Source organism: Tachysurus fulvidraco, chromosome 24 (genome assembly GCF_022655615.1).
Source record: "Tachysurus fulvidraco isolate hzauxx_2018 chromosome 24, HZAU_PFXX_2.0, whole genome shotgun sequence".
Taxonomy (NCBI): domain Eukaryota; kingdom Metazoa; phylum Chordata; class Actinopteri; order Siluriformes; family Bagridae; genus Tachysurus; species Tachysurus fulvidraco.
In genome coordinates this window covers 2,518,281-2,529,765 of record NC_062541.1, presented here as the reverse complement: position 1 = coordinate 2,529,765, position 11,485 = coordinate 2,518,281, and the positions used below count along the sequence as shown (strand labels likewise).

General features: G+C 43.9%; 1 protein-coding gene across 5 annotated transcripts in view; it reads right to left on the bottom strand.

The window, feature by feature from the left end:
- Positions 1-337: 337 nt before the first annotated feature.
- Positions 338-11,485, bottom strand: part of LOC113647897 (histone deacetylase 5-like) — a 58,234-nt gene continuing 47,086 nt past the window's right edge. For 3 of the 5 annotated variants that reach the window (XM_047808313.1, XM_047808314.1, XM_047808311.1), the window contains 4 exons: positions 4,118-4,413; positions 2,729-2,873; positions 708-813; positions 338-579 (listed from right to left, as the gene is read on the bottom strand). In XM_047808313.1, coding sequence (XP_047664269.1) covers positions 360-579; positions 708-813; positions 2,729-2,873; positions 4,118-4,413 — 767 coding nt within the window. In that variant the 3' untranslated portion in view covers positions 338-359. Of the gene's footprint in view, positions 580-707; positions 814-2,728; positions 2,874-4,117; positions 4,414-8,119; positions 8,472-11,485 lie in introns of all 5 variants that reach the window. The other 2 variants (XM_047808315.1, XM_047808312.1) reach the window with 2 other exon arrangements.

Below are 11,485 nucleotides of genomic sequence, written 5' to 3'. Positions count from 1 at the left end.
CCCCCTACATACATACACTCACACACTCTTACACACTCTCACACACACCTGTTACTGTTGGTTGTGATCAGACATCAGTGTGGTTCAGGGTTTTTATTATTTTCTGTGTTATTCCCCGTCCCTTTCTCCCTCCAGCATCAACAAGCATCACTCCTCACAGTCTCATAAACCCTCCTCCTGCCTCTGGGCTCCATAAACACACACACACACACACACACACACACACACACACACACACACACACACACACACACACACACACACACACACACACACACACACACACCTCTACTCTCTCTCTCTCTCTCTCTCTCTCTCTCTCTCTCTCTCTCTCTCTCTCTCTCACTCACACACACACTCTAGAATACACACACCCACTCACACACACATACACAGAACACACCCACACACACATTCTCTCTCTCACACACATACACACACTCACCTGTTTTGCGAAGCGGGAAATCGTCTTTGCCCTCATAGGATCCCAGTAGGGGGGGCAGTTTGTAAGAAGGGGGCGTGCCAGGGGTGTTACTCTGTGGAGGGGAGCTCTGGTCTATAGACGTGTGGTGAGCACCCCTACACACACACACACACACACACACACACACACACACACACACACACACACACACACAGATTAATACAGATACAGTTGACAAAGAAACACACAGACATCATGCTGTGACCCGGAAGCTTCCACTCACCAGCACTTCTGAGGGAAGGAATGGTTCAGTCCTCCAGAGGTGGGTTCCTTTTTGTTCAGCAGGAACTCCTGGAGTTTCAGTTTGACCTCAGTGCTGGCGATGGCACCTGAAAAACAACATTGAGCAGGAACATTGTGTGATTGGAAGTTCAATAAACACACAGATAAAAATGTACGCCAGAGAGTCTGACCAATCAGAGCACAGCTTTACGCTCGAGGGCTTTGTGAATCCAGCTAAACCTCAGTGGTGAGAAAAAGTTCATCGACTGAGTGTTTAAGCTGCGTCCCAAATCGTGCACTCACTCACTCACTACTCCGTTGTGTAGTATGTATAGTGTCAGTCGGACATGTCATTCACTCGGCAAAAAAAGGGGCGGGGCTTCCAGTACTGACGCTGGATAAGAGGAACATTTTCAGGATGGCGTCGACACTTACAGGAGACTTTGGTGCTTAAGCTTCTGTATCGCCATCGAGTTCTTTTTAACCTGAAAGTCTGTAACTTTTTACCTCCTTGAAGGAAAAAAATTTAAATCAATAATTTCAGCTGGGACTTTGTTCTTTTCTCGTCTTTTGCTTTCCATCAATTTGATAAGCTCTCGCTCGCTCTCCTCCACTCTAGAGAGAACAGTGAAGACGATGAGGAGGAAAAAGAAAGAAATAAAGAAAGAGAGATGAAGAAAGAAGAAGCGAAGAGACGAGGAGTAAATAAAGGGAGAGGAGAAAAAAAATATGAAGAAATAAAAAAGGGAGAGAGGAAAGAGAAAAGAAGAAAGAAGCAAGAGAGAGAAAGAAAGAAAGATAAGAGAGACTGGGAGAGCGAAAGAGAGAAAGTAAAGAGAGAGAGAGAGGGAGGAGGAAAGAAGAGAGAGAGAGAGAAAAAGAAAGGGAGAGATCAAAGATAAATAAATATATAAATAAATATCATTAATAAAAAAAAAAAAAAAAAATAAATATATCAATCAATATATTAATAAAAAATAATCTATTAAGAAATTATCTAAATAAATAATAAATAAAGAAAGAAAAGGTTATGGAGAATCAAGAAGAAAGAAGAGAGAGGAAAGGCAAGAAAGAAATTGAGAGAGAAAACAAATAAAAAAGAAAGAAGAAAGGAGAGAGAAGCAAGAGAGAGAGCTGATGAAGAAAGAACCTCAACTTTCTCTCTCCCTCTCCCCCACTATCTCTCCTCCTTCTCTCTCTCCCTCACTCTCTTCCTCCCCCACTCACTCTCTCCCTCTCCCCCCCCTCTCTCTGTATTTTTGCACCATTAAGAATGTAATTAGTAAAAAACAATAATAATAACCTGTTTGTTGTATAACACACACTGTGGGAATCAGAGCGTGATATAAATAGAGTGCAGTGCGTCAGAGCGGCAAATGAAATCACGCTTGTACAGTAGGAGACACGGCGGGGGCAAATACTTTCACACACGCAGATGAATTCTGCAGCTGTGTGACCACCGCTTATGACGTAACCTGCACGGTGGATATGAACGCCATCCATGAACTGTGTGTGTGTGTGTTTGTGTGCAAGTGAGTGTGTGTAAGTGTGTGTGTGTGTGAATGTGTGTAAGTGAGCGTTTGTGTGTGTAAGTGTTTGTGTGCGAGTGTTTGTGTGTGTGAGTATGTTTGTGTGTGAGTGTGTGTGTAAGTGAGTGTGTGTAAGTGTTTGTGTGTGAGTGTGTGTGTGTGTGTGTCTATTAGTGTTAATCAACATGAATAATTTCACTAAAACTCTGGTGTAGTTTGAATTCTTGTGCAAAACTTCACATCGCTCTATGGTGCTCAGTGTGTATCCCATAATAGCTCCCATGATACAGTGAAAACGTTACACACAGGTCACCATGGCAACCTATCATGATGTCTAACTGTCTAGAGTCTCGGTTATGATGTTTGTTGTAGAGAAGGAGGCCTGGAAACGTACGCAGGCAAGTGAAAGAGTGTGTAAACGTGTGTGAAGTGTGTTTGTGTGTGTGTGCTGTGTGTGTGTGTGTGTGTGTGTGTGTGTGTGTGAGTTGCATACTCTCTTTGCCCTTCTCCTTGTTCCGCAGCATGATGAGCTGCTGCTCCAGCCTCTGTTTTTCCATCTCCTCGTGCCTCTGCTGCTCCAGTTTCCTCTTCTGCTCCAACTCCTGTTGACGCTTCGCTGCCAACAACTCCTGCTGCTGCTGCACACACACACACACACACACACACACACACACACACACACACACACACACACACACACACACACACGTGGTGAGCAAAGGTCTCAAGGTGAATGAGAGAACATGTCGATTTCGGTACGTCACCCACACACACACTGACGTCAAACCAAAACTGAGTACACACACACACACACACACACACACACACACACACACACACACACACAAATATACTCACACTCACACGCACTAGATAAACAATAAGTGCACTCAAACTCACATTCATTCAATTCTGTAAAATATGCTGAGGTCTTAGGCACTGAGATCTGAGGCACTGAAATTTGAGACAATGAGATTGAGAGCTCTGAGATATGAGATACTGAGCTCTGAGACACTGAGCTCTGAGACACTGAGCTCTGAGACACTGAGTTCTGAGACACTGAGTTCTGAGACACTGAGTTCTGAGACACTGAGCTCTGAGACACTGAGATCTGAGACACTGAGCCCTGAGATACTGAGCTCTGAGACACTGAGCCCTGAGATACTGAGCTCTGAGACACTGAGCCCTGAGACACTGAGCTCTGAGACACTGAGCTCTGAGACACCAAGCTCTGAGACACTGAGCCCTGAGATACTGAGCTCTGAGACACTGAGCCCTGAGATACTGAGCTCTGAGACACTGAGCCCTGAGATACTGAGCTCCGATATACTGAGCTCTGAGACACTGAGCTCTGAGACACGGAGATCTGAGATACTGAGCTCTGAGACACTGAGCCCTGAGATACTGAGCTCCGAGACACTGAGCTCTGAGACACTGAGAGCTGAGACACTGAGAGCTGAGACACTGAGCCCTGAGATACTGAGCTCCGAGACACTGAGCCCTGAGACACTGAGCTCTGAGACACTGAGCTCTGAGACACTGAGCTCTGAGATACTTCACCTTTAAATAATGTAAAATATTCCAGACAAACACTAATGATAATAACACCAGCTGTTGATTCTGCTATAAATTTGAGATTGTTTGTTTACGTTTATTATAAATTTGCTCTCGACTTATCGAGGTTAGGTCACATGACCAGCCGAACAGCCTGCAAACAAACAAACAAACAAATAAATGAACAAATAATAATAAGGGTTTTGTTCATTTTGCTCAGGTTTCACACAGAACCTCTGGAACACGACCCTCACGTCTGTGTGTATGTCGTGTTCCACCGTGTGGTTCTGCAGGAGAACCTGTGTGACTGCCGTGTTTGTTTATCTACCTTGAGATGCTCCTGCAGCTGGACCTCGTGCTGGCGTGTGAGCACCTCGTGCTGTTTCTGGAACTCGGCGAACAGGAGCTGCTTCTGAAGCTCCTGCTGCTGTTTGAGGAGGAGAAGCTCGTGCTGGAGCTGCTGTTCCCTTAGAGTCGGGTCCATCACGCTCAGAGCACTCAGGCGTGGATCCGTACGCAAGTCCACAGGACCTCCTCCGCTTCCTCCTCCTCCGCCCTGTTCTCCAACACCTCCAGCCTCCGGACTCTGCATGCCCGAGGGCAGCGAGCTCTTCACCTCCACCACTGACACAGACAGACAGAGAGAGCGCGAGAGAGAGCGAGAGAGAGAGACAGAGACAGAGGGAGAAAGAAAAAGCAAGAACAAAAGGCATGTTAGATTTGATTTAAACTTTTAATTTCAGGACCACCACCAGTGCAATACTGCATTCTGATTGGTCAGAAGGTGTAGATTCATTTGTACATGGTTTTAGAGATGTTTTTTTATCGTGAGAGAGAGAGAGAGAGAGAGAGAGAGAGAGAGAGAGAGAGAGAGAGAGAGAGAGAGAGAGAGAAAGAGAACAGGAACAAACTGGTTTCACGGATGTTCTACATTATAAATGTAAAATAAATAATAATAGTCTGATGCGTAAATGTAGAATAGAGTCAGAAATGTAAAGGTCGATAAACCGCTGTACGTTTAAGAGGAACAAACCACTTCATGTTGTGATAAGAAATGAATCTGCTGTTGTGAGTGTGACTTATTTCTTATGTAATATAAAAAAGATTCATCACTGATCATTTGATTCACAGTAATTGATTCATTCACCGATTCACCGACTCAGTCCATCATCGCAACGTTTTTAAAGTCTCAATAACCTTTTGTAAATTTACAATCGATCGGCAATTTTTTTTCCCCCGATTACTTTATATATATGATTTAAATGGTGTTTTCACATTTGGCACAATAACAGGGAAGGAAAGATTCATCACTTGCTGATTCATTGACTCGATCATCCTCATGGCTGTACTGATGTTTTCTAGTCTCAATTCTCTTTACTGGTCACCTTTCTTACACGATTTTACTCGAGACAGAAAGTGTTAGACGTTACATCTAATCTAATTTATTTTACTTGAGATTCACTTGAGCCATTTGTAAAATAACTCACTTTCATTTCTGGATCAAGTTTGGACATTTTTAGTGTCTCCTTCTGCTGCTCTCCATCATGTTTCTCCCAGTAAAGGGTCAGTGAGACTGGACGTGGCTGATTTATCTCACTACTCCACCGTGTTAAATAATGAATCGACAGAAATCTGAATCGTTTCAAAACAGCAGCAGGTTATAAAAGACTGGGTCATGAATATTAATGAAAGGCTGCTCTGAATGGATGAATATTCATAACTAGTGGGAGGATTTGGCAAAATAAGGGCCGAGCGTCAGAGTGAAATATCTCTCCATGTTTCACAGAAGTAAAAATGACAAAATAGGCGTTAAAAGAACCATTCATCTCAAACACGATTATTCTTTTCAAGCCACCGTGTATCTGCCTTATCATCATCATCATCATCATCATCATCATCATCTTCATCTAGCCATTCTCCACCGTCTCTCTACAAGTGCAGGAGAAAACTTCAGCTCGCTCCAAAAGAAGACGAGGCTATGGATAAATAACGAGGCGGGACCGAGGCAGAGGCACGCCAGGACACGGTTTAATCGAAACCCCTCGGATCAAAGTGCTCCAGAGAAAGCGATTCAGCCGTGAACGTGGCATCGGGAGAATTGCGGCAATTAATGACATTGGGAACGATTGTGTGTTAAAACAACAATCTCATAGCGAATTTGGGTGGTGGTGGGGGTGGGGTGGGGGTCGTCTTAGAAAACGGATGAGATATCTGATGCCATTTCAGTTGATGTATTTATTTGATCTAAGCGGTAAAAGTCAAACATCGGCTCGGGACAATTCCTGAGATTGGGCCTCGTGACCTTTCTGTGACTGTTTGGTAGCTGTCAAGGCTCCTAGGATTGTATACACAGTGTGAATTGGATCGTTTTGTTTCTTTTGATGTTGCGTAATTGGATTAATTAATTAGTTAATTAAGTAAGTAATTGGCTCGGACCCGATTTTTAGGTCTGGGACCAGAGAACACAGTGAACACTGCATGTAGATACTTACGAGCACTGCGAAAAATCCCCAAGACGGACCAGGCAGCGGTGGAGGCTGCGGACTTTTCGCAGTGCTCGTACGTATATACATTATTATCTACATTATCTGGATTATTTATTTATTTTATAAAAACGACATTGCCATTAAAAAACCATGCTGGCTTGATAATCTGATCCTGAAACTTAGGATGGTGTGAAACCTCCAAGTGCTAACGGATGAGATCGAGATCGAGATCATCGGCCTTCCGGCTTTCAGGTCACAGGTTTGAGGTCGAAAGCCAGAGGGCAGATGAACTCATCGGTCACGTCGTTCTGTCACTCAGGCTGCCTCTGCATACCTCGCCTCGTCGCCTCGGTTTACAAACAACACGGCACGGAGGAAGCGCTCGGATCGCTCGTAAATCAGATTAACCGTCATCATCCGAGAAGCGCTAAATATATCACTCAGCTGCTGGCTGACTGAATCCATCGGCTGACGTCAGAACATGGAGAGGGTTTTAGCCCCGGATTTCCTCCGGACACGAACGCTCAGCTATTTACAAACACGTTTAAAGGATGTAAGTCTATCAGCCGATGAACTAATCCGAGACTGCTAATTAGCAAATTGGTAAATTCATTATTAGCAGAACTTTCTTTGTGGGAGAAGGGGAACAAGGTTAAATTACTGTAAAACAAAATGTCCTGATAGAACACGCAAAAACAGAAAAATAAACAGAAAAAAAAAACACACGTTCTGTGACACGCTTCGTGACTCGTATGGCTTTAAGTTTCTTAGAATGTACAGTATATATTTCAAGGGTTCGATTTTTCACATTTTTTGAGCTACTTAAAAACAAAAACTTATAACCTTTACCAAAGGTGCCTATAATTCTGACGCTGACCATCTTTGGACATCGCTTGAGAATTATACTAGAATAAAAATATAAACTTAATCACTGCTTTCCAGAGTCATGATCATTGCAAATATTGTGTTGAAGCTAAACTTATTTTGCGATTTTGTTAACAGACGGTTAAGAAAATTTTACATTTACAGCATTTGGCAGACAGCTGAGCGATTGAGGGTTAAGGGCCTCGCTCAGGGGCCCAACAGTGGCAGCTTGGTGGACTTGGGATCGAACTAGCAACCTTCCGATTGGTAGCCCGACACCTTAACCACTAGTCTTGGCCACTAGGCTACCACATACCCCTATTGTTGACCGATGACCGATGACCTCATATCAGAAGACGAAGAAACCTTCATATTTCCCACTTCATACCACACACAATCCATGAAGCGAAGTAAACTGGAGCCTGAGTGTGTTGGCTGACGTTCATTGTATCAAATAAGCTTAATGAGCAAAGTGACAGAAAAACTAGCTAATAACTGGAACTGGAAACCAAACAGAACCATTGGGAATATCACCATTTTGTGTCCTGGCTCCACTAAAGGTTTGGGTGCTTTTGACCAGGGATGAATTTCTGATCCATAAATGAAAACGTTCCTTAATTCTTGAATTCTGCACAGCTTGAAACCGGATCAAACAGGAAACAAACCGTTTCGCTCGGATTCAGACCTGGTTCGAAAAGCACACTCGGACAAAGCCGGACGTCCGGGTCGCTTGATCTCGAAGCTACTGTAAAACTCAACAATGGCAAACGTACTGAACGTAGAGCTTAAGAAGAAAAAAAAACAAACAAATCCGGGCGCTTTTAGCCGACCGTAACGTTAGGAATCCTTGTGTTTATCAGAGCTAGTCATTAAAAAAAGCAGAACTTTCCGCTTTGTGTAAAATAAAAAGAAAACAAAAAGAAGGAAAAGAGAATGCAGAGTGTGAGAGTTTTGTGTGTGTGTGTTGTAGGGTTGGTTACGTGCGAGTCTGCAACGAGGCTATTTCCAGAGCTCAACAGTTTTTGTACTGAGAGAGGAAAATCCAGTTAGAGCCTCCTTCGCGTGTCGAAATGAAACAGCAGCATCACTGCGGCATCCTCCTACACAGCCGGTTATAGGAATCCCCCTCATATCGCTGCACTGATGAGAGTCATTCCCCCGAAATGGGATTTCCTCGGAGGATGTCGTGTCCGCTTTATTGTCTTCTGGCTTCCTCGGTGTACTCTTTACAACGTTATGAAAATAAACCAGTTTAATAAACGGCAGAACTGGAAGACGAGAGCAGTCTTCCATCTTGGCTCGAAGTGAGCGAAGACAGGTTAAAGGAAAGACCTAAATAGAGAGAGAGAGAGAGAAAAAAAAAGAAATAGGGAACGTAAAGAGATGGAAAGTGATCGAGACAGACAGTGATAGGGTTTCTGTGCGGTTTCGCAACTGACGGAACACAAAAATAGCGAAACGAAGGCGAGAAGCGGAGCGAAGCGGTCCCTCGTTATGGATACGTGAAGGGAATCTGAGATCTCTGGGTAGAAAATGGAGAACAAGAAAAAAGGTGATGGGTAGTGAGATGAAAAAAAGGTCAGATCTGTGAGTAAACTAGCTAACTAGGGTGGAATCAATAAAACAGAGGACATGACTGCAGCCTGGATGAAATGCGTTGGATTAGATGCGAGTGTTGAGATTACTGTAATCACCCACAAAGAGCGAGTGCTAAAAATAACTGCGCTGTCATTCCAGCCTTCCCCGACCCCCTCCATCTCTCCCAGCCTGTCACTATTCAGCTAATCCCATTTTCTGAGCTCCTAATGCACCACTTTGCTGGAGATGTGCTGGTGTTTCCCTTTCAAGAGCTCAAAGCAACATTTAAGCCTTTTTCTCACTCGGGTTCATCAGATTCAACTCTTAACAAGGTTAAAACAGGCGTGTTACACCAGGCGATGGTGCGAAAATGCGCATTGCAGGTGGACGAATGGAGGAACAGGGGAGGAGGAAAGCACTGACTTACAGATTTGTTCCAGAGTCAGGTTCATGAGGTTCATCAAAAACAGTTTTTTAAGGACAAAGATTTTTGGTTCATGTTCAAAAACAAGAGCAAAAAAAAAAACAGACAGGGTTCCTCTGTCTGAAACGGTTCCCACATGGACCCCTTGAGTCAATGTGTGACCAATCAGCTCCAAACCAATCAGCTCCAAAGTTGGTTCCACTGGCGAACCTTCTAAGAACCGGTTTGCCTTTCCATCGGTTAGAGAGCATCACAGAGCCGAGTCTGACGTCACTGTATACGAACACAAACATGACATGACAACGATGGTGGACGTTGCTTTACCAGCAACGTTTCGGTGCTACTTAAGAACCACTTTTCCTGGCTCAGAGCCGGTGCTTTGGCTGTCAAAAACGAAAGAACTGGTTCTAAATTAGGCTCCGAACCACCACTCAAACTGCCTCGGTGGAGAAGGGGCAAAGGTTGTTGATCTTAAACAGGTACCAAAATCCAGGTAACTGGAAACAGGACCGGAGATAAATAGAGAAATTCAAAGTTCCAGATAGGTGGCGCTAAAGGTTCTGGCAAAACGATGACAATGACAGGTGCATTTTCCACATGGCAAGTTATTGATAAACACCATCAACTAAGCATCAGTCAAGGAAACCTAAGGAAACCTAAGGAAACATGTTCATCATGCTGTGAGGAAGATGGTGAGAGACAGCTAGAGTAGTTGAAAGCAAGCCAGAGAGCGATAGAGCGATTGAGAAAGAGAAGGGGTGGCAGGCTACAGTTTTGCAAACACTGAGGACATAAATAGTACAGGAAGGCAGGCGAAGTAAAGAGAACTACCTCCTCATTACAGGGAAATAAGGAGACTGCGAGAGATCTCTGGGTAGAATCTGAGAATGTGGCAGGTCTTGATGGTAAGATGAGGTAGTAGAAGGTGTGGAGGGGGCAGATGCATGGATAAACTCTCCTACTTGTTGTAATCAATAAAAGAACAGATGGAATCAGAGCCTCATTAGATTAGATCTGAGTGCAGAGATTACAGTAATCACCCACAGTGAGTGAGCTCTAAAAATAGCAGCAATCCTGGTCAGTCTGGCCTCCATTGAACCCGTCTATCTTACCGAGCCTTCGCTTGGAAGGTGATCTGGAAATCAAAAATCCTGGAGTACAGTACAGCACTTTAAAGAAGTCTTAATCCTCAAGTAGGCTTTGTCAGGATAAAGATAACCAAGATCCCGAGGTAACCACTGTAGGCTACAATGGTGTTTAAGATCTGATTATTAATCTTAATTACAGTGATGTTACTCTAAAGGATGTGTGCGTTTAGAGAGAACTCCACAAGCAACAAGAATCTGTAGCTTAAAAGTCCAGGTCTTGGACTAGTCTGGGTTTCTAGGGCAAGATAACTGGGGAATCCTGTAAGAGCCTGTGTAAAAAACATAAAAAACCAAAACCAACAGGACCTCCTGAGTTTTAATGACATGCTCAAGACACTTTCCTTTGACTGTCTTGATTTAACCATTCGTATCCCGCCAAAAACAAAAGGTTGATATCCGAGCTGTAAAAATGCCTACTTGCCTCTTATAGAGGCAACATAGTGGTTCCTGGGGCGAGTTGTCTATGGTGAAGTTCAATGCTGAGCTCTACAACAGAGGGTTACCCCTTAAACCTACATTCGCCCAGAGAGAGACAACTAATGGCCAAAAAGATATTTCTTCAGTTCTCCTTCACATCTGTAGCTCTAGATGCAATTATTTACCCAAAGTTTGCACAGGTATTACGAGGCAAAGCATTTAAAAGATAAATCAAAAACAATAAAATGTTAGACTTTTGACTACTGAAAACAAATCCCGATAGGAAAGTGAAAGTGACGTGACATACGGCTAAGTACGGTGACCCATACTCAGAATTCGTTCTCTGCATTTAACCCATCCAAAGTGCACACACACACAGCAGTGAACACACACACACACAACGTGAACACACACCCGGAGCAGTGGGCAGCCATTTATGCTGCGGCGCCCAGGGAGAAGTTGAGGGGGTCCGGTGCCTTGCTCAAGGGCACCTCAGTCGTGGTATTGCTGGCCCGAGACTCGAACCCGCAACCTTAGGGCTAGGAGTCAAACTCTCTAACCATTAGGCCATGACTTCCCCAAAGAAAAAAAATACAAGTAAAACGAATGACATGTAAACAACTTGCTTTTGTCAACAGAAGGTAAAAAGGAACCATATGGATGGTAGAACCATCAACCATCAAATAAAATCTTGAGGAGACAATTTTTGGAGAGTTTAGAGTTCCCTCAGTGCAAGAAATGGTGCTGAAATTGGACTGGCCAAGTTCAGCCCCCAGGAC